Below are 23647 nucleotides of genomic sequence, written 5' to 3' on the forward strand. Positions count from 1 at the left end.
TTTTTTGGCCTACATGAGAAAAAAATAATAAGAGACTTATTTATATTGTAGGACTACTACCCCTAGCATCCACTATGTACTTGCACCACCTATGCAAAAGTACATAGGGACTGGATGTGGTGCAAGTACATAGCGGATGCTAGGAGTGGTAGTCATCAGGACTTCCTGAACGGCAGAGCGGTGCCCACTTCCAGCCCTGAGCACTGATCCTGAGCCGCTGGAGTCTTCAGAACTGGAAGTAGTTACAGTCATTCACTGGACTCTACCAGGTAGGTGTGGATTTTGTGTGTTGTGGTGGAGGGCGATTACAGGGGGCCCAAGTAAATTCTTGCCCAGGGTCCGATCAATATTGAAGACGGCCCTAGTGCCAATCGTGGACGAGTGATCCCGACCAACCATGGGTTACTGACCCAAACTCACAGCTTCATATATCTGCTTGATTCAGTGAGTCCATGTCAGGGGCAGATTGGCCATAATCCTTACAGGGAAATATTCCGATGGGCCGAAGCCCAGGGGGCTTCCAGTGGAAGCCGTCCAGTGGAAGTTTTTGGTGATGTATTTTGTAATGGACTGCGGTATTTGGCTCTGTTGAGGTGGTATAATGTGCCACAATACGGTACAGCTGGCCCTATCTTCCATTAATTTGGACCCGACTAAAAAACAGGGCCACTTTTAGTATTTTTTCCAGGGTCACTTTAGGGTCAGGGCCGCACACCCACGTGACACGGATCTAAGGACATGTTAAGACTAGCAGCACTTTCCACATGGTTCTAGGTTCTGGCTCTTTCATGAAACGTCTCCTCCGTAGGGCTGTGTTCACACATGGCTTTTACATTATTTGCGGGTGAGGGTTGTTTAGAAGCTTCAGTGTGAATGCTGCAACAAATACGCAATGTGTGAACTCGTCCTTCGGTTACAAGGACTACAATGCAGAGCTTTACAGGGCACAGCCGGGTAGTGGCACAGTGAGGCGTTGCCGGTACCGGAGCCCCGCGCCCCTCTCTCTCTCATTCCCCGCTACACATTCCACGTGATGGGGTTTGTTATTGTTTACGTCACGAGGCAGGGCTGCCATTGGTGGAAGACGTGTCACGTGAGGGCGGCCGTGCGCCTCCTACTTCAGGCTGTGGGAAGATGGCGGACGCGGCTCGGCTGGGCTGTCAGCTCTCCGGCTCCCTCTTCGCTGTAGCGAAAGAAAACGGTGAGCCCGTCGCCAAAAAGCCTCGGACGGAAGTGGCTAATGGCGGGCAGCCGTTACCGGGCGAGAGCGAAGGGAGCTCAGAACTGTCCACCCTGCAAGAGGGAGAGGCCTCTGCGCAGAGAGCGGCCGGAGTGAAGGCGCACAATAGCTCGGCGCTTCCGGGCCTTCTTCCTGTGGACCAGCGGCAAGTGGGGATAGTCATAGAGGAGGAGGAGGAGGAGGGAGCAGAGGAGCTGCAGAATGGAGGAGACCTGACCGACCAGGCTGTGGACTATGGAGGTGAGCGCAGTGTGCACGGAGCTCTGGCGGCAGGTGCTTGCTATCCGTGCAGCCCACAGCTTTGTGGTGCGGCATTTATGCCTAGGATTTGCGATTTATTTTTTTTTTTTATTTATTTTTTTTATTTTTAAATGAGCTAGAGTCATAAATCTAAATTCTCCATGGAGCCATACATTGGTTATTGGTGCAACTGGTTGATTTCAGGAAGGATTTCCTCTTATTGGAATAAAAAGAGAAAATAATCTTGTGCAGCCGAAGTCCTGGCAGCCTCAGGGGATTGGACGCCCCTTCCATGCACACGCACTGCCGATCGGTTCCATGCGCACGCACTGCCGATCGGTTCCATGCGCACGCACTGCCGATCGGTTCCATGCGCACGCACTGCCGATCGGTTCCATGCGCACGCACTGCCGATCGGTTCCATGCGCACGCACTGCCGATCGGTTCCATGCGCACGCACTGCCGATCGGTTCCATGCGCACGCACTGCCGATCGGTTCCATGCGCACGCACTGCCGATCGGTTCCATTCACCTGACTGGATCCGTGTGCACGCTGCTCCGTGCAAATGAATGGAACTGATTTTTAGTAGCGGAAATTTCTGCAACAAAAACCGCCGTGTCTGAGTGCACCCTTATCTTAATAGACACTTGAGAGGGTTTTCTGAGATCTTTTTACTGATTGCCTATCCTCTGGATAGGTCTTCAGTATCTAATCGGTGGGGGGTCTGACACCCAGCACCCCCGCCTATCAGTCGTTTGAGAAGGCTGCAGACTCTTTGCAGCTCACCCAGCGCAGCAGCGCACATTATATGGCGGCTGTGCTTGCCCATTCATTTCTATGGGTCTGAGCTGCTCCTAGGTCATGTGACTTATGAACGTGACATCACTAGCCTATGGAAAGCTGAAGAAGGCTGCTTGACCCAGTGCTTTCCCAAACAGCTGGTCGGTGGGGGTCCCAGGTGTTGGACTCCCACCACTCAGGTACTGATGACCTGTCCTGAGGATGGGTCATCAGTAAAAAGATTTCGGAAAACCCCTTTTCAGTCCACAGGGGTCTAACGACTCTGTAAAAATGAACGTTATTCTGTTACTGTTGTGAATGGACGTTCTCATCTGAGCATGCCTGTATACATGGATGTAGTGACGTGTATAGCTCAATAGGGAGAGGAGGATAAGATAATACCAGACGCTACTTACCCTGTGGGGTAAGGCATCCAAGCATATCCTGTAGGTGGAAATCTCACAAGATCATTTTCTTACTTAATTTTTTGCAGAAAATCTTCACTTGGACGATGAACTTGCTGGTGGATTCCATTCGTGTGACAGTGATGAAGATGACCGAGCCTCCCATGCCAGCTCCAGTGACTGGACTCCTAAGCCCTGTATAGGTACCGATTTTTATGTCCAAGTTCACATAAATGCTGAGGCCTTATGCACACGGGCGTTGCCGTTTTGCGGTCTGCAAACCACAGATCCACAAAATGCGGAGACCGGGTGTGTGCATCCCGCACTCTCCTTGGTCCCTATTGTAGAAATTAGCGATGAGCGAATGGAACTTCTGATCCTAGAGGTCAGAGATCACATGACATTTTTTCCAGAAGAGTAAAAATACTCCTCTTAAAGGGTTTCTGTCACCTGAAAAATGGGTATTAAGCCCTTCACTCACTGCACCTGCGCCGTTCAATCTCGAACGGCGCGAGATTTACCCTGCAGACACGGCCGGAGGTAGGAGACCAACGATGCCTGCCCCTGTCAATCTAGTGTAGCAGGGCGCGGCCAGAGGTGGGAGAACGGAGCCTCTAGGAGCAGTTTTTCTCAGTAATGGCGGCAGGCAGTGAGATGGCACTAATATAGTTACGTTCAGCTGACATTACCACATCGCTAATGTCAGCCAGATTAATACCCATTTTTCAGATCACAGAAACCCTTTAACAATATGAGGAGTATTTTTAGCCAAGGAGGAGTACGAATTTGGCGGTAATTCGTATATATATAATGCATAGGCCCTGAAATAAAATTTTACATGAACTCTCCATACCCCTCACGGAATCCAAATGCGTAAAAATGCCCTGTGAAATCCTAAAGGTACTCATTGGAATTTGGGCCCCTTTGTGCACCTAGGCTGCAAAAAAGTGTCACACATGTGGTATCGCCGTACTCAGGAGAAGTAGGGCAATGAGTTTTGGGGTGTATTTTTACATATACCCATGCTGGGTGAGATAAATATCTCTGTAAATGACAACTTTAAAAAAGAAAATTATACAAAGTTGTCAATTTACAGAGATATTTCTCTCACCCAGCATGGTTATATGTAAAAATACACCCCAAAACACATTGCCCAACTTCTCCTGAGTACGGCGATACCACATGTGTGACACATTTTTGCAGCCTAGGTGCATAAAGGGGCCGAAAGTCCGAGTACCTTTATGCTTTACAGGGTTGCTCACAATTTAGCCCGCCCAAAATGCCAGAACAGTAAACACACCCCACAAATTACCCTATTTCGGAAAGTAGACACCCCAAGGTATTCACTGAGGGGCATAGTGAGTCCGTGGGAGATTATTATTATTTTTTTATTTTTTTTGCCAGAAGTTAGCAGAAATGGAAACTTTATTTTAATTAAAAAAATTTTTTCTCAAAGTGTCATTTTCCGCTAACTTGTGAAAAAAAATTAAATCGTACATGAACTCACCATGCCCCTCCGCGAATACTTTGGGGTGTTTTCTTTCTAAAATTGGGTCATTTGGGGGGCATTTATACTATCCTGGCATTCTAGCACCTCAAGAAACATGACAGGTGCCCAGAAATTCAGAGCTGCTTCAAAATGCGGAAATTCACATTTTTGTACCATAGTTTGTAAACGCTATAACCTTTGCGCAACCCAATAAATATACACTTATTGGATATTTTTTTTTATCAGACATGTAGCACAATAAATTCTGACACAAACTTGTATAGAAATGTAATTATATTTGAACAATTTTACCAGAAAAAGTTAAAAATACACTTTTTTTGAGAAAATTGCGGTCTTTTTTTATTAAGATGAGAAAAACGAAAAATCTCAGCAGCAATCAAATACCACCAAAAGAAAGCTGTATTTGTGAGAAGAAAAGGAGGTAAAATTAATTTGGGTGCCCAGTTGCATGACCGAGCAATAAACCGTTAAAGTTGTGAAGTGCTGATTTGTAAAAAAAAAAAAAAGGGCCTGGTCACTAGGGGGGTATAAACCTGTGGTCCTTAAGTGGTTAATATCGTGCATTTTGCAGGTTAGCAAGAAATGCTGAGCACATGCAGTATGGCTGCCTAGACTCCTGATTTTATTGCTGCCTACAGATCTGAATACTTAATAACAGTGTCTTGTCTGCAGGACCCTACACATTTGTTCAGCGGCACCTTATGATGGGCACAGATCCTAGGACCATTCTGAAAGATCTGCTTCCAGAATCCGTTGCGCCTCCAGATCTGGATGATATGACCCTGTGGCAGATTGTTATCAATATACTCTCAGACCCTCCGAAAAGGAAAAAACGCAAGGACATTAACACTATTGAGGATGCCGTGAGGCTACTACAAGAAAGCAAGAAAATAATGGTTTTAACAGGAGCTGGGGTAAGTCCTTTTACTTGAGATTTGTTATTGTTAAAGGAAACCTGTCTGAATGCTGGACTCACCTCATTGATTGACTACTGCTTCATTCATTTGGGTGAATTGGGACCCCTGTTCTCAATAGTGGGACTGACCAATCGGATGCCTATACCATATCTTGTGGATAGGGGATAAGTTTGTATTTGAGCAAACTAAAATGGACCTTATGACGGATGTTAGGTGAGAATTTAATTTTTTTTTTTTTTTGTATGGGGTGACAACAGTATTAAGTTTGACAGAGCACATCCGATTGCACCCCTGGGGTCAAGAGCTCTTGTGGGGAAAGATGACTGTGACCTTCCTCTCACTTGCAGCCCGCCATGGCGCATAATCATGAAATAAAATTGTTCATCATGTTCCCCGTCCTCAATTTTGCACCACTCTTTGAATATTGTGGTTTACGGGGGAAGCCTTTCGTTCTGTGGTAGCCTTAGGAAGGCTCAAGGCTACCACAGCAATACATTCCTCTGGAGCCTTGCCTGTGAAAGGGCTCCATAAGAATGTACTGTAGCTCCCATAGATTGCAGTGGTGAATCATTTCACCGATTTATGACAATGTGAACTAAGTATACAGACATGGAGAGCGGCGCCCGGGATCTCACTGCACTTACTATTATCCCCGGGCGCCGCTACGTTCTCCTGCTATTCCCTCCGGTATCTCCGGCCACTAAGTTATAGTAGGCAGAGATTTCAGTCACAAAGTTATGGTAGGCGGAGTCTGCCCTTGTTCTGCTCTAGCGCTGGCCAATCACAGCGCAGAGCTCACAGCCTGGGAATTGAATAAAAAGTAATCTTATACACTCGTAAATGTTATCAATAAAAAAACCCTGCAGATCGCCTTGCCAAAAAATAAGCCCTTACACAGCACCGTAGACATAACTATTAAAAAGTTATCGCAATGCAAAGCAAAAATCTTTTTTCGTAAAGTAATTTAGTAATTGCATCTTTTTCCAATTCCAGCTTATTTGATTTTATTTTTTTTCTCCTAACTTCCAACTACATCGTATGTGCAATTAGAAAGAACAACTTGTCCCACAAAAACCAAGCGCTCATAAGACTATGTGAATGGAAAAGTAAAAAAGTTATGGGTCCAGGAGTGAAATACAGAAACTCAAAATTGGAAAATTGGCCGATCCTGAAGGGGTTAAAGCCCTAATTAGATCTGTTCTTGGCAGTGATGGGATTAATATATTGATTGCCTTCTATAATCCACTGTTGTGGCCAGTGTAGCTATGCCTTCCTTTAATGTCCAGCTCTGTGACAAGTGAATTGTGACAACTGCTGCTCACTTGAAGATTACATTACAAGCTTTTCTATGTCACACAATGTAGGTTTCCGTTTCATGTGGGATTCCAGACTTCAGATCAAGAGATGGCATTTATGCACGACTTGCAGTGGATTTTCCAGACCTTCCAAATCCTCAAGCCATGTTTGATATTGAGTATTTTAGAAAGGATCCAAGGCCATTCTTTAAATTTGCAAAGGTAGGTTTTGATCTCAAAAGATGAAATGTATTTTGGTAAAGGTTATGAATTTGAATGTTCATGGTAATTAAGCATGCTTTGCATATCGGAGGAGAATATCAAGACTGACCTTTCTATAAAACAGTCCTGATCTCCCTGTGTCTGTGACATGTGCCTAATTTATTAAAGGGGTTGGCCAGTTTCCTATATTAATGGACCCTGCCGGTCTGATATTAATTACCTATCCTGAGGATAGGTAATCAATATAGGAAACTGCTCAACCCCTTTAAGAGGCTGATGCCCATTAATAAATTAGTCGTATCTGGCAGTCAGAAACTGAAGTCTACGCCAGCTAGGGGCTTGCCTAGACTTCAACTAACTTTTCCAATTTCTGGCATAAGTCATATTAAGGAGGACTGCTGTTGTTTTTTTTTTTTTTTTTTGTTAAATTTTCAGTGGGCCTTGTCACAGCCAGGGAGAAGATGAGCAGTTTTTTCTCCCTGGTGACATGGTCCGCTACGACAGCCAGGGAGTAGGAGGCTCCCCCTGAGAAGTGCTGGTGTCTCCTCCTCCCTGTACTTGTGCTATCTATTCACATACAGGGCGCAAAAATAGAACAGGGGCACAACAGGGCAGCCAAGGGGCGTTTGGGAAAAAAATACGTTATAGCAGCATCAGCGGAGCTTACACCCCCCCCCCCCCCCCCCCCCCCCCTTTGTAAAGGTACTTGGTTTAACAATAAACTGTGTGAGGTCCTTTTTTAAAGGGAACCCGTCATCAACTTTTTTTGTCCATACTAACGGCGGAATAAAGTAGAGACGGGTGAGTTGATTTCAGCGGTCTGTCATTTATAAGTTATCGAGAACCAACATCACAATCATTGCAGACTGGGCCTGGAAAAGAGTCCCGGCCACCTGAGAAGAGTCCTGGTCATTCATGAATTCCTGCTCACCTGCTGATGACTGACAGTCTTCTACCTAGTTTTCTCCCTTTCTCTCTAGGAGAGAGCTGCCAATCATCAGCAGATGGGCGAGAGAGCAGGAGATTATAATAACCAGGACTCTTCTCAGGTAGATTTGACTCTTTTCCAGGCCTGGGCTGCAATGCTTATGATGCTGGTTCTCGGCATGAGTGACACACCGCTGACATCAGCATCTCTATCACTGTTTTATGCTCCCCTCAGTGAGGTCAGCATAAAGTTGATGACCGGTTCACTTTAAATCCTTTCTGCTAAACCCCACCTTTTTCAAAACTTTTCCAAAGTGGCGAGAAGCTTAAAAAGTCACAAATATGGATGCATTTTATGGGGAGGGGGGGTGGATGCATTTTATGGGGTCCATCTAGATTCATTCGTTTTGTCTGTTTGAAAGTGGATTTGGCATAGCCATAATGTCTATGAGCCCTACAGAAGAGAAGAAATGGCAAGTACATCTTTTGTAATTGTTTTTATGGCCTATTAGTAGTATGGTCCGATCCATACCACTCCTATATCCCAGCATAAAACTAGCCACGTCTGTAGAATTACTCTGAAGCAGTTGAACCTCTGTATCTACAGTAGTCTGTGCCAGAACTGTTGCTGATGATTTTATTTGCTTTTGAACATATATTATAACCCATTGTTTTTTTTTTTTTTTTTTTTGTTCTCCCTATTTTAGGAAATCTTTCCTGGCCAATTCCAACCATCTCTCTGCCACAAATTTATTGCTATGCTGGATAAGGAGGGAAAACTGCTTAGAAATTATACTCAGAATATAGATACTCTGGAGCAAGTTGCAGGAATTCAGCGGATTATACAATGTCATGGTGAGGATTTGTACAGTAAATCGTGTGAACACATTTGGTGTATGCAGCAGGAAAGCTTTCGCCACGTATGCTTAACGTAGCTGTAGGTCCCTGTTTCACTTCAAGCACTTAGGCCTAGTTTACACGAACGTATGGCTTTTATAGTTTTTTGCAGTCCGTTTTTCACGGATCCGTTGTTCCGTTGGGTTTCCGTTCTGTTTTTCAGTATGGCATATACAGTAATTACATAGAAAAAATTGGGCTGGGCATAACATTTTAAATAGATGGTTCCACAAAAATGGAACGGATACGGAAGACATATGGATGCATTTCCGTATGTATCCGTTTTTTTTGCGGACCCATTGACTTGAATGGAGGCACGGAATGTGATTTTCGGGCAATAATAGGACATGTCCTATCTTTCAATGGAACGGAAATATGGAAACGGAATGCTTGCGGAACACATTCCGTTTTTAATGCGGAACCATTGAAATGAATGGTTCCGTATACGGACCACAAAAAAAAGTCCCGTACACTCGCAAAAAAAAAAAAGATTGTGTGAACTAGGCATTATACAGTACCACAAGTATACTGCCCTTTTTTTGCAGTGTGACCATTGGCCCACATACGTCACTGTATCTGTATTGCTATATACAGACAAATGCTAGTGGTATATGTTGCTTAATACTCCTAACAGAGCCTGAATATAGTCCTATGGGGGGTTTCCGAGACTTTTCTAGTAGTGACCTATAATCTGGATTAATCAGTATCTGATCTGTGGCGGTTTGACGCCCAGGCTCCCTGATGATCAGCAGTTTGAGAAGTAGCAGACACCTTCTTAAACAGCTGACCAGTAGGGGTCCCGAGTGTCTGACCCTCAGCAATCGGCTATTAATGACGTAAGTCACGTAACCAGAAGATAAAGTCTCGGAAAACCTTTTTAAGCAGTGAAACTGGAAAGGAAAAACTGCTTGTTTAGTGTGCCTGACGTACTGTCTGTGTGTGTATGAAGCCTGTTGTGTGATGTACCATATCGATGGCCTGATCCAAGCAGAAAGTGAACACTGAACGCACGGCCACAGACTTCTTCTAAATTACTGTTCTGGGATTTATCTGATCAGCACTTTGTTTAGGATCGCTTGACACAACCATAAGTATTTTGCGGTCCGCAAATTGCACATCTGCAAAATCGAGTAACTGCCGTGTGCGTTCCGCATTTTGCAGAACGCAGATGTCCAGCCCTATTAACGAAATGTCTATTCTTGTCTGCGATTGTGGACAAGAATAGGACATGCTCTATCTTTTTCCTGGGCTGCGGAACGGAACTACGCTGTGTGCTGTCCGCATCTTTTACGGCCCCATTGAAATGATTGGGTCCACACCCGTTCTGCAGAATTGCGAAATAGATATGGACCCAGAAATACGGTTGTGCGCATGGACCGCTAGCAAATTTCTTCTTTTGAAAAAGTGTGTATCTTCTAGTTTAAACAATATGGTAGATGTGTAAGTACACTTAAATTCTGTGCAAAGGAATCTTACGTTTATGTTGTGTGTTTCCCATAGGATCATTTGCCATGGCTTCCTGTTTAATATGCAAACACAAAGTCGACTGTGAAGCCGTAAGGGAGGACATATTTAATCAGGTAATATTTAAAATTTTTGTAAAAACAGGCAAACACATTTTTGAGTTGTAGTGCTTATATGCCAACAATTCTAACAACAGTAAATGGGGAAAACCGTATCTTGCTTGGTTCTATAGGTGAGCACGAAAGTGCACGCACTCCCCGAAGGCACGAGCTGTACGTAATGCTCCGACTGGCACTGCTCCAGAACTATTGTGATTTGAGTAAATGAAGTTGTTGATTCTTGTCTTGATTAGAATGGATGTTTCCTCCTTGGCATGTTGTCTCAGCTTTTCAGTAACAGAAAACTGAGTGGTAATACTATTGAAGTGTCTTGGGCTCTCTGCAGTGGATGCACCCCCACCACTCTGCTTTCAAGTGATTGCTTTTGAGGGCCTCTGGATGGATGCTAGAGATATCACTCGAGCAGAGGGAAAGGCTGCTTTTAGCGCAGAGTTGGGGGCTGTTCACACGGCCGGTTTTGGAGCAGGCAGCCGTTCTGAAGTTTTGCTAAAGAACCACCACCAGCTGCATCCTTTTTGACTCCCAATCATTTCAGTGGGAGTCAGCTCTGAGGATCAAGGAGCAGTGGCTTTAAGGGGTGCTTTGGGTAAAGATCAGATCTTCAGACGTTTCGGGGAGCCTCTGCACTCACCAGAGTGCTCTGGGCTCCCAGCGACTGTGCTTGGTATTGCAGCTCAGTCCCATTGACTTGAATGTGACCAATGTACAGTGATGTCATATGGCCTAGGAAGAGTCTGCAGTGCTCATGGAGTGCCCAGCCTCTTCTAACAGCTGATTGGCCGTAGGCCAGGGAGTCAGGCTCCCGCAGATCTGATATTGATGACCTATCCTGAGGATAGCACATAAAATATATTTTCCTGGATAACCTCTTTACGCCAGCGCTCGGCGGCCATGTGCGTTCTCGCTGTGGTGTTAAGCTACCGCTCTGTGATCCTCAGTAGTGTTGAGCAAACTTGTGTTTTAAGTTTGGCATCTAAAGTTCAGGTTATCGAAGTATCCCGTTATGGATTGTAAATTCCGTTATGGTCCGCGGTAGCGGAATTCATAACTGGATACTTCGATAACCCGAACTTTAGACCCTGAACTTAAAACACAAGTTCGCTCAACACTAGTCCTCAGCTCTGCCTTCCATTGAATGAATGAGAGGTAGAAAGGACGCTGCATCTAAATTCTGTGGTAAAAGCCGCTGTGTTAACGGCCCCTTAGGGAGTGCCCAGTGAACATTTAACATTGCGGCAGAAGACTAATTAATGCTTCTTTTTCTTATGCAGCTAGTGTGACCATCAACATACATTAGTTTTAATGGAGTTGCACCTAATATATTTAGTGCTATGAGTAGATTTGAGGGGTAGAAACTGCTGACAGTCTACTCCCTTTAAATGTGCTGTGTATTGTTAGTAGTAACAGGTTTACTATTCTGAAAATCATGGTGTCCTTGTTTTTGCTGTGTAGATTGTGCCGCATTGTCCAAAGTGTCCTCCAGATGAGCCACTTGCAATCATGAAACCTGATATTGTCTTCTTTGGAGAGAATTTACCAGAGGAATTTCACAGGGCGATGAAGTATGACAAGGATGAGGTTGACCTTCTTATTGTTATTGGCTCTTCATTGAAAGTGAGGCCGGTTGCTCTAATACCAAGTAAGTGTTTAGTAGATTCGCCTGAGAGCATCATCTGCATGTTCTGTTCTGCCAGACTCTTAATACAGCCCACTTGTGTGATACAGACTCCATTGATTGATAATCTAAATGAGTGACGGTAATGCTCCTGTTGCTCCTAGAGGCTCATTTGCATATATATATATATATATATATATATATATATATATATATATATAATTTTTCTCATCAATGCGGGCACATATGAACATGGGACCAACACAGATGTCTTAGGCTGCCAAGTGCCCATGTAACAGGTCAGCCAGTGTCAGATTTTTTATTTATTTATTTTTTATTGCTTTGTCACCGCAATCTAACATCCTTACCTGGATCTTTGTGAGGACTTAATTTCTGGGGCGAGCTGTAGTTTTTGTTGGTACCATTTGGGTTCAAACAACTATTTTACTCTTTTATTTTTTTTTCTTTCCCTTTAACATTTGGGAGGCGAGGTGACCAAAAACGGCAATTCTCTTTTTTTAAATACAGGTTTTCACAGTGTGGGATAAATAACTTGATATGTTAAGAGACCTCTTGCAGGAGTTAAAGGGGTTGTGCAGGGCTAGCGTATTGATGGCATGACCTGCGTGCAGGGCTAGCGTATTGATGGCATGACCTCAGGACAGGTCACAAATGTCAGATTGGCGGCATTCAATAGGCCACGGCACTCATGTGAGTGTTTGCTGCCTCTTCACTGTGTAAGTGCACTCTTGTAGTTGTGGTGCAGTATAATTATGACTGGTTGTCCCAGTCACGTTTCCGAATTTATGGAAAAAAAATTGTACATACAGGCTTTAGGTCATGTTGCAGATGTCCATGTACCCAGCTTATCCAGTATATGATGGATTTGTTGTGGAATTTTGCAGCACACTTCATCATTAAGCATTGAGTTCTGATTTTACTTCAGATTCGCTGTGGATTACAGAAAATTACAGCTTGGGGTCCATTCACACGTCCATAAAATGGGTCTGCATCCGTTCTGCAATATCCAGAACGGGTGCGGACCCATTTATTCTCTATAGGGATAGAATGGATGCTCTCATTAGCACACTATGTGCTCTCCACATCCGCATTTCCGGAGCGCGGCCCCGGTCTGCAGGTCCGGAAAAAAATAGAACGTCCTATTGTCTGCAATTGCGGACAAGAATAGGCAGTTCTATGGGGGTGCCGGCCGGGTGTATTGCAGATACGCAATACACTACGGACGTGTGAATGGACCCTTATTCTGTTTTTGTGGTTGGATTATTATACTAACTACTCCCCCCCCCCCCTTTTTTTTTTTTTTTCTTCTTTTTTTCCCCCCTTAAGGTTCAATCCCTCATGAAGTGCCTCAAATTTTAATCAACAGAGAGCCATTGCCTCATCTCCATTTTGATATTGAACTACTTGGTGACTGCGATGTTATTATAAATGAATTGTGCCAGAGGCTGGGCGGAAAGTATACAGCACTTTGTTCCAGTTCCATTAAACTTTCAGAAATCACAGAAAAGCCTCCTCGACCAAACAAAGTACTTTTGCCAGAGACGACGACACCTAGGCCCATAGGTGCCGGACAAGATGTCTTTTCACAAGACTGGTTAGCTCGCCCAGAACTGCCACTGACTCCACCCTTGGAAGAATGTCAGTCTTCAGAAAGTGAATCTGAACTTTCTCAGAGTGGACCAGGAAAAATGGGCGCAGGCAATGCTAACGGTATAGCCAGCATAACGCAGCTGGAGACGTCCGAGCCTGTAAGTGAGAACCCAGTTAGCAATGATGACGATTCCAAGAAGTTTCTTACAGAGAGCAGTATTGATACATCCAGGAAAAGTCTGACAAGTAAAGCTGTAAAGGAACAGATCAGCAAACGTCTGGATGGTAAGCCTGCGTGTTTGAGTCTTTCATGGATATTTCGGCGGACTTTCACATGCTTGTCATTACTGTCTTATCTGGCATCCTGTTTTCTGTGCAGCGTTGAAATAGATTTTGGTTTCGGTTTTTGTGCAGTTTTCCTGCGTCTGTGTTGATGTATCATCTGTACACCAGTGGATAACATAGCAAATGTCTTTTATCTAGCACCTTATGGTTAAGGAACCTTTTTTAAGGCTACTTTCACACTAGCATTAGGTTTGTTCGTACTAACGCTTGCACAAGTGTGCTGCCGAAAGTCCAGCCCCATTAACTGTAATGGGGACAGGCGGGAGAAGGGCTGCAGTAAACGATTATTTTAGTATTCGATTGATTATTTTTACGATTAATTGAGTACTCTAATAAGAAAAACCTTCTTAAAACAACGTATTGCTTTATAAAAACAGTATTTTTATTTCTTACAGTAATATCGCACATTATTGCACACACAAGGCTTCTTTCACAGTTGCAATATACATTCTGTCAGAAGAACAGCCAGAATGTACTGTATCAGGTATAGCTGGCTGCTGCAGCGATTTGGGTCCGGCCTTGTTACAGCATTCAAGCTGGGTTTTAGCCGGACCAGAAACAAAAAGCTTTGGACGATACCCAGCATGTATGCCGACACATGGCCAGATGGCCTTGGACCACATTATAGTCAATGAGAGCATATAGCTGGTTGTATCCGGCTACACCCAATACGGTATACTCCAGCAGGCTGTTCTTCTGCCAGAATGTGTATCTAAGGTTATGTTGTAAACTCCGGCAGTTTGTTCCGGTGGAGGATTAGACTGCCGGAGTTTACTGGCTGCATCTGTCATAGCTGGATGCCCATTGACTGTAATGGGGATCCGGACAAGAAAATGCTGCACAGCGACTTAGCATTTTGTGGCTGGACTCCGGACAGTCGCCAGATGATCAGAGTCCCAGTGGTCACAGTGCAATGTGAACCTGGCCCAAGCTGTTAAAGAAACCTAAATAAGATCAAATTTCTTTTAAAAGCAAAATTTCAAATAAAAAATGCAAAATTACTTAAAAAAAATTTAAATAAAATACAAGTAAACAAAGTAGTAAGACATAAGCATTGCCTTACCCTTTATGTTGTTCAACTTTCAGGCAACTTTAGTTCTGTCTTGCACACATCTGTACTGCTTTCTTCTAAGGCTTTCTGGCATTTTTAGATGGCAAAAACTATGGGAGGGGGGGGCTGGGAATAAATTTATCAAAAGTGGTGTAAAGGAAAACTGACTTGGGCATCATGCACACGATCGTTGTGTGTTTTGCGGTCCGCAAAACACGGTAGGTGTCCGTGTGCGTTCCGCAATTTTCGGAACTGCACAGACAGCTATTGATATAACTGCCTATTCTTGTCTGCAAAACGGACAAGAATAGGACAGGTTATATATATATATATATATATATATATATATATATATATATATATATATATATATAATATATATAATATTATTTTTTTTTTTTTTTTTTTTTTTTTTTTTTTTTTTGCGGGGCCACAGAACGGAGCAACGGATGCGGACAGCACACTGAGTATATGGGTCCGCATCCAGGCTGCAAAAGCTGCGGCTCGGATGCAAACCAAAACGGTCGTGTGCATGAGGCCTTAGTTTCCCCATAGCAGCCGATCAGATTCCACCTTTCGTTTTCCAAAGCAGCTTTGAAAAATGAAAGGTGGAATCTGATTGGTTGCTAAACCAATTGACCTTTACACCAGTTTGGATACAGCGATCTCCTGAACAAGGTACTTATGGTAAAGTGCATGTAAGTTTGCATGAACCAGCTTACCCTAAAGCAGTGATCAGCAACCTCCGGCACTCCAGCTGTCCAGGAACTACAACTCCCAGAATGCTTCAATCACTTCTATAGGAGTTAGAAGAACAGAGCGTGTTGCATGCAGGGAGTGGTAGTTTCACAGCAGCTGGCGTGCCAAAGGTTGCTGATTCATGGCCTAAAGCAGTGATAGGCAAACTGCGGCTCTCCAGCTGTTGCAAAACTACAACTCCCACCATGCCCTGCTGTAGGCTGAAAGCTGTAGGCAGTCTTTGCATGTTGGGAGTTGTAGTTCTGCAACAGCTGGAGAGCCGTAGTTTGCCTATCACTGGCCTAAAGGATCATTTGGCGGTTGCAATGAAGAAAAGCGAGCATCTCCACATGCTCAGAACTGAGGCTGGCCCTGCGCTTTGATGCTATGTTTCCTGCTGCAGAAAACAGACGCTCTGATGGCAAGGATGTTGCTGGAATACACAGAAAGGACTTTTCCAGTTTTGCTAGTACCGCATAGCGTTTCATTTGTTTTCCACCGTGGACAACGGATTCTCTTTCTTGGATATGGAATGTTCTCCAAAGTACATTAAGACCTCCTTCTGCACAGATTGACTTAACTGCTGCTCCTAATCCTCTTCATTGCTGGAGCTGGACTCTTCTAGAAGAAGCTCCATCATGTTCCCTGGGCTGTGTCATTACCTGTCATTAACAAGTGCCATGCTCTGTACTGTGCTTTTGGACCTTGAATGATTCATCAGCAGACAAGAATTTAAGTTTCTTAAATCTGGGATCCAGAGCAGCGGCAATTAGGGCAGTGTCTGAAGAGTCAGGTTGAAACGTAGACAGTTCTTGCCATCTTGTTGTGATCTGTTCTACCACGTGAGCCTGGTATGACCTTAATGGTGCAGTCTTAAAAGCTAAACCCCGTATGGACTTCTTTAGGTTCTGCACTAGCTCTGGAAGTGCAGAGAGGATCATGTACTTCTGTCCACTCAGAAACACCATAGCTCCTTCAAATGGCTCAAGGGCCTGGCTTAGCTCCACTATCAGGCTCCACTGTTCAGGCTTCAGAACAAGGTGGTGGTGTTTTCCTCCTGGTGGAGTCACTTCTGGGTCTGGGAGAGCAGCAGTCACTTGCCATCTTTGTTCCAGCAGTCTTGATATCATGTGATAAGTGCTATTCCAGCGCGTACTTACATCATGCACCAGCATGTGTTGTGGTGTACCCATCTGCTGTTTCTCCTTTAGCTTGGTGCATGCCAACTCACTCTTCTTAAAATGCTCAAACAAGGCATCTTACACAAGCCACACACTTAGAGATAGCTGGTGGTTCTTCAGAGCGCTTTGCACAACCAGGTTCAGGGTGTGACCTGCACATCGCCCTGATGCCCATCCATGTTTTTCTTTTAAATTTTTCACTTCACTGCTGCTACAACATTAGCACCATTGTCATGGACAAGAGCTTTGACTTTCTTTGGTGGAATGCCAAAAACGGCAATAACATCCTCAAGCCGCTCTTAAATATTTGCAGCTGTGTGCCTTTCTTCAAGGGGCATCGTAGTTAGGCTGCAGAACTCAATTTCCCAATCCTTCCCAAGAAAATGACTCGTCAACCCCAGATAAATTTCTGTAGCAACGCTCTTCCAAATGTCCGTTGTAAGTGCAATGCCGTCAGTCTCCTTAAGTGTTCTTCAACTTGCCTTTGATTTCTTCATACTTTTTCTCCATAATTTTCATGAAGTAGGTTCTTGAAGGAAGAGTGTATCTTGGATTGAAAGTGGAAATCCTCCTCTGAAAACCTTCATCCTCTGCCATAGATAGCGGGCGCATGTCTGTGACAATCATGTTCAGAATGCTGTCCACACGTAGCTGTGATTGTGATGTACTGAAAAAGAGGTTAAATAAACAATTATTCTTACAATGCAAAGCCTGTGTGTAGATCATATAAAATGTTTGCTTTACTTAGCTTGGGTCTGGTCCGCTCGGTGAACTAAATGCGAAAACCGGGTGTTTTCTGGTGAGATGTTGAAGCATTGATGTTGTGCTATTATGGTAGGCTAGTTCGGTTTTACAATAGACACACTGTACAGAGCTTTCGTTCTTTTTCAGCTTGAAATGATCCCAAACTTTGGACACTCTGTGCCGTTTTCTCTGTCATGTCTCTTCTGTTCGCCCCTCTGCCTCACCATTTTTTCTCTCTTTGTCCATTTCGCAGTTGAAGTAAGGTAATTCTACTTTAGCTCTTGCCTATTGCATTGTGCAACAGTAAAACAGGGGGGGCGGGGGAGTAAAATAAGAATTTCAGAAACAAAATATTTTTCATCAGCTCAAACTACACCCCCAAATCACATCTCGGCCAAAAATAACCCCAAGTTAGTCAGCCTTGCCCTCAAATCGGTCTCCCCCCCCCCCCCCCCATGCCAGTGCCACCATGATCAGACCCCCAGGCTGCCACCACCACCATCAGAACCTCCCTTGCTGCAATCAGTCAGACCCCCATGCCATCCATTGCCATTTTGCCAGCCCACTCCCTCAGTGCGGTCATGCCATCCATTCGGATGTCCCCCACTGCCATTGGATCAGCCTCTCCATGCCGTATCCCTCACTCCCCCAGTCCCCTTCAGATATAATTTGCCCCTCCATGCATGCCATTGCCAATTTGCCATCCATGTCCCCCAGCGCCAACACTTCTAATCAACGGTGCCCCCTTCAAATCTACGCCCAACCCCCAGATTCAGGCCCCTGCTAGTGCTATCTTATACTTACCTTTCCTGGCAGTGCGCTGACATGGAGTCCGTAGGAGACAAACGCGTCTTCTTCCCAGCATGCACCGGGAGGGACCTGACCTCACACACCGTGTCAGCCAGCGTCGTGTGCACGCCAGGCCCTGCAGCGCGGTGCCGACTGGAGACCACGGAGCGGTGAGTGAAAGACTTAATTTCACTCATGCCCCGTGATCACTTGAAACTAATCCTTGATGCGGGAAAACTGCATCAAGGTTTTTTTTTCTTTTATCGATTACATCGATGAATCGTTTCAGCCTTAGGCGGGAGATGCGGCCGCAGCACGGCAAACATGCTGATAGCATGCTGCTATATTTGTCCGGCCGCCTCTCGACATGTTTGCTGTGTTGCGGCTGCATCTCCGGCTCATCCCCATTATAGTGATCTGATGATGTGCAAGCGTTAGTACGGATCCGGCAGGCTGTATCCCTGCTGGACAATCCTAATGCTAGTGTGAAAGTATAAGGGTCCAGTCACACGTAAATAATTTTCTTTTCCAGATTTTCGTTTAGTTTTTTGGCAGATCCAGATTTCTGCAAAAACCTTCCATTTTTGCCAATTGTACATCCGTTACGTTACAGAAGGAGGAATATATGTTGCTAGGGTACTAAAACTATTTTTATTTTTTTTCTATTTCCTGGAAACGGATCCGCAATTGTGGATGACATATATTGATGCATTCCGAAGGTCATCCGCATTTTTGCAGACCATGGACTGCATTTTGTGGACAATGGTAGGACAGGCACTATTTTTTGCGGATTCGTGGAACACACTGAGTCCTGTCCGCATTTTTTTGAGGGGCTATTAACGTGAATGGGTCCACATTCTATTTTGCTAATTGATGGAACTGATGCGGATTACAAAATACTGATGTGTGAATGGACCCTTAGCCATCAAAAATAGTTCATTGACAAATCAAAAGGAAATTAAGTGTTTGGCAGATCAGCAATGCTGCCAAATTAGACAATGTGTGGCTTGATGACATTAGGAATGTATTTTGTCCTAGCCGATGTCTCCATCTCTATTTCAGTAGGGTTAGTTACCTTCTGATGCAGAGATCTGTTAGGCTGGGGTACACGGCAACATGTGTTGCTCAACCAAAACTTTTGACTTGCCAAATAACAGAAAAGTTTGCATTGTGTTCTGTGATGGCAACGCCAACGTGACCAGAAATCCAACACTGTTGGGCTCTGTGACTGTCGTGGCAGGTTGGTTGTTGCATCGCAACCCCATTGACAATCATTAGATGCAATGTCGCCATGTGAAGACGCAACCTTCATGTAGCCCCAGCCTGAATCTCTTATCTATAGTCAGAATCTTCCATTTAGGGTCCATTCACACGTTCAGAGTGTATTGCGGATCTGCAATACACCCGGCCGGCACCGCTATAGAACTGCCTATTCTTGTCCGCAATTGCGGACAAGAATAGGACATGTTCTATTATTATTATTATTATTATTATTTTTTTTTACGGAGCCGCGTACCAGAAGATCGGGGGCCGCTCTCCGGAAATGCGGAGGCGGACAGCACACTGTGTGCTGTCTGCATCGATTCCTGCCCCATAGATAATGAATGGATCTGCACTCGTTCCGCAATTTGCAGAACCGATGCGGACCCATTCTACGGATGTGTGAATAGACCCTTACTGTGATGTAACTAATGCACATTTGCAGGGAGATATTGATGACAGGGGTTGGCGAAATCCATAGGATGCAAAATGGCTCTGCCGTCTGACTTGTGTAGGCACATGCCCTTCTACACGAGCACTGGAAGGTAACTGAGTGCGTTTAGGCCATGTGCAGATGCAGGAGACTCTTCACATATTAAGAGGTTGTTTCCAGGGTGGCAGAGATGGTAGTCACGTGAGTAAATGGAGTATTGGCCTCTCTCTGCCATGTGGACACAATGCCTCTGTGGTGTTTAGCTTGCCCATACATGGGTGTCTGGTACATTTTCAGATGTGTGCAGAACAATACAGTTTGGGGCCTTTTAGTAAATATCATTTCAAAATAACCCCTTTAAAGGTGAACCTTTCCTTGAAAGCTCTTCTGTGCTACTTTAAAGATGTCCATTAATGTTCCTCTTCTCATTGGTACCTCTTTGGGGCTTGACTTTGCAATTTTCTAATCGCCTATTCACAGTAATCTTGTTTTGCTCTGTATTATTCCTGTTAGCCATTCAGTGACAGGCAATCTTTGTAAGGCCCCCATCAGCATCCCACCATCTTGCCATGGGGGCTGCTAATGATGGGACCTGCTTAAAGGGCATTGCTGAGAAAAAATATGTATTCATATATGCAAATGATCCTCTAGAAACAACGGGGGCGTTGATGTTACACCTAGAGGCTCTGCTCTCTCTGCAACTGCTGTGCCCTCTGCACTTTGCACTTTGACAGGTCCAGGTGATGGTTTTTACTGCCAGGTTGTATGAAAGTGCAGAGGGTGGGGCAGAGCCTCTAGGTGTAACGGTAACGCCCCCGTTGCTCCTAGAGGCTCATTTGCATATATTAAAACATCAATTTTCTCAGCAATGCGGGCACATATGAACATGGGACCAACTCGGATGCCTTTAGCTGCCAAGCGCACATGTAACAGGTCGGCCAGTGTCATAGGTACAAATCTGCTGACAGATGCCTTTTTAAATGCTGTGGTCGCAGTTGACCCTGACCTCGATAGAGTAAACAACTTGGGTCAAATTTAATTTTAATTCTCTGATGGGTGGAAGTTGGACTGCAGAGAATGAAGCTCTGCTATAATTCCCTGCTGTGATCGCCACTGTGAAGGGGATGCAGCCCTTTTTAGCTTTTATATTCTTAAAATTGATGGGAGTAACGCGTAATACTACAGGCTTTTGTCTTAATTTAATTATGCCTCTTTTTTTTTTTTTTTTGTAGGCACCCAGTATCTTTTTATGGCCCCAAATCGCTATATTTTCCACGGTGCAGAGGTGTATTCGGATTCTGAGGAAGACCTGTCATCCAGCTCGTGCGGAACGAACAGCGACAGCGAATCATTACAAAGCCCAAGTTTACAGGAACACGTCGATGAAGACAGCGAGAATGAGGATTTTTACCGGGTCAAATTTGACAATGACTCAGACACAGAACATAGAGTTGGGCTCGAGGAGGAGTCTGAAGGGCTTTTAATGTACGAAAACAATGAGGTTTTAGGTAATGACGACGCACCTACAAAGTTATAGAACAGACACTGCCTTAGCTCTTCTAAACACCAGCATTAATGATTTAACCTGGACAGTAAGAAGCATGGGAACATGTGGATTCAAAAGCATGCTAAACACAAATGTTAAAAAGTATAAGAAAACACACAAAGTAAACGGTCGTAAGAATTTTTAAAGAACTTTATATTCACTCTAAACCCCTCTGTAATTATTTTTGTAACTGGCTTTTTTCTGTCTGCGTAGTGGTGGGAAGACTTATGCAGTATTGTGGCCAATAATTTATGTATCCTTCTAGAGACTTTTTTAGTTTTTCTTTTTTGGGTTTGTTTTTCAGTTATGACAAAAGATATTTAAATCTAAGGTTTCGATTAAAGGGACAGCTAAAATAGGCCAAAGACAAGGTATTGTCATTACTTTTTTTTTGAGTAGCAGTACATTATCAGATGCCGACAACAGAAAACACTTGCATAGTTTTCTTAGCTTTTTCTGTACTTTTTTTTTTTTTTTTATCCGACAACTTGACATTTTCTAGTCTATCATTATTCTTCAACTGAATGACTAATTTTCTGCATTTTAGGTTTTGTAATTCAGACTTAAACAGATATTTAGGTTACCAACGAGCCAATGTAAATGAGAAATTTCTAATTTTGTCTTTTTTTTTGTTTTTGTTTTTATATATATATATATATATGAATGTGTTTGTACAGATCGCCATAATATAAAAATGGATGCTCGGCTTTCCGGGTAATCCGGGTAAATGCAACTGTTCCCGCGATATTCATGTTCCGCAGCTTTTTTTTGTGTCAATACTGTGCCTAATTTATTTTGTTAGGTTTGTGTTGTCTTCGTATGGGTGGGGAGGGATCTGTCCCTCTGGGAGAATTTCTTTCAGTCCTTTCAATAAAAAGTCTGTCATCTTAGGCTATTTTCACGCTAGCGTTTTTACTGGATCCGGCAGGGTTCAGCAAAAACGCTTCTATTACTATAACCATCTGCATCAGTTATGAACGGACCTGGTTGTATTATCTTTAATATAGGCAAGACGGATCCGTCATGAACTCCATCGAAAGTGAATGGGGGACAGATACATTTTCTATTGTGTCAGAGAAAACGGATCCGTCCCCATTGACTTTCATTGGGGGTCATGCCGGATCCGTCTTCCTCCACATCCCAGGACGGAAAGCAAACTACAACATGTTGCGGTTTGCTCTCCGGAATGGGAACGCAACTAAACGGAATGCATTTTGGAGCACTCCGTTCTGTTCTGTTCAGTTCAGTTTTGTCCCATTGACAATGAATGGGGACAAAACTGAAGCGTTTATTTCCCGGTATTGAGCCCCTATGACGGATCTCTGTACCGGAAAACTAAAACGCTAGTGTGAAAGTAGCCTTAATATGCAAATTTCTCTGTAGTATGTATTCTTGATACATATTGATATTGCAGTATTTATACTCTGGAATGTAACTGTACAGGTTTTTTTTTTTTGTTTAGTTTTTTTTTTGAAGAAAATGTAACTTTTTATGCACTTGAATCCTATGTGTTAACTTGACAAGTGACAGTATGTTTCTCCTTCCATATTAAAATAAGTGTTCCTTGTACTTGATTTAACATGGTATTTTTTTGTGGTCACTCGTGATGCATTTTAAAAGGAAATCTGTCACCATGACCTTGGACTGTTATCTGCAGTATTACATGCTGAAGATCAAAGATGTACTGAAATCTGAACTGCCGTGCTGTGCTAACATAATGAGGAGGACTCCTGTGCGCATGCACAGCAGTCCCGACAATGTATTTCAGCGCAGCTTTGAGTGCTGACAGAAGGAGAACGGGGGACAGTAGGAAAATAAAAAGTACAGATCTGGACTCCTTACCTGCAGTACTACGCATGTATTATTGCAGATAGTGCTCCAAGATTGTGGTGACAGATTCCCTTTGAGCATCTCTTGTGGACATGTATAAAACTACAGAATTTATAATATTTTTTTCGAGGCTTTAAGGTCCATTCACATTGTGCTTTCCGCATCCACTTACTGTATTTGCCGGAAAAGCTCATGACTAGAGTTGAGCGGACACCTGGATGTTCGGGTTCGGCCGAACTTCACAAAAAAGTTTGCGTTCGGGACCCGAACTTTTGAGCACTAAAATGGTTCTAGAAAAGTAATGGAAAGGGCTAGAGGTCTGCAAATGACAGCAAAATGTGGTTAAGAGCATGGTAAGTGTTCTGCAAACAAATGTGGATAGGGAAAGGACTTAAAATAACATAAAATGCGTAAAAATAATAATCTTGATCTAGGAAGAGGAGGTAGCGGTGGATTTGGTGGTGTAGGTGGAAGCGGTGGTGGAGGAA

General features: G+C 43.9%; 1 protein-coding gene across 1 annotated transcript; it reads left to right on the plus strand.

Annotated features, from left to right (window-relative positions):
• The first annotated feature begins 822 nt into the window (after nt 1–822).
• SIRT1 (sirtuin 1) lies at nt 823–22339 on the plus strand. The gene is made up of 10 exons (XM_044299673.1): nt 823–844; nt 1067–1480; nt 2755–2868; nt 4848–5089; nt 6457–6609; nt 8244–8391; nt 9934–10013; nt 11469–11655; nt 12979–13527; nt 21016–22339. The coding sequence occupies exons 1-10, from the start codon at nt 823–825 to the stop codon at nt 21318–21320; spliced, it is 2214 nt and encodes a 737-aa protein (XP_044155608.1). The 3' UTR covers nt 21321–22339.
• Nucleotides 22340–23647: the final 1308 nt, after the last annotated feature.

Source organism: Bufo gargarizans, chromosome 6 (assembly GCF_014858855.1).
Source record: "Bufo gargarizans isolate SCDJY-AF-19 chromosome 6, ASM1485885v1, whole genome shotgun sequence".
In the NCBI taxonomy this organism is placed as follows: Eukaryota; Metazoa; Chordata; class Amphibia; order Anura; family Bufonidae; genus Bufo; species Bufo gargarizans.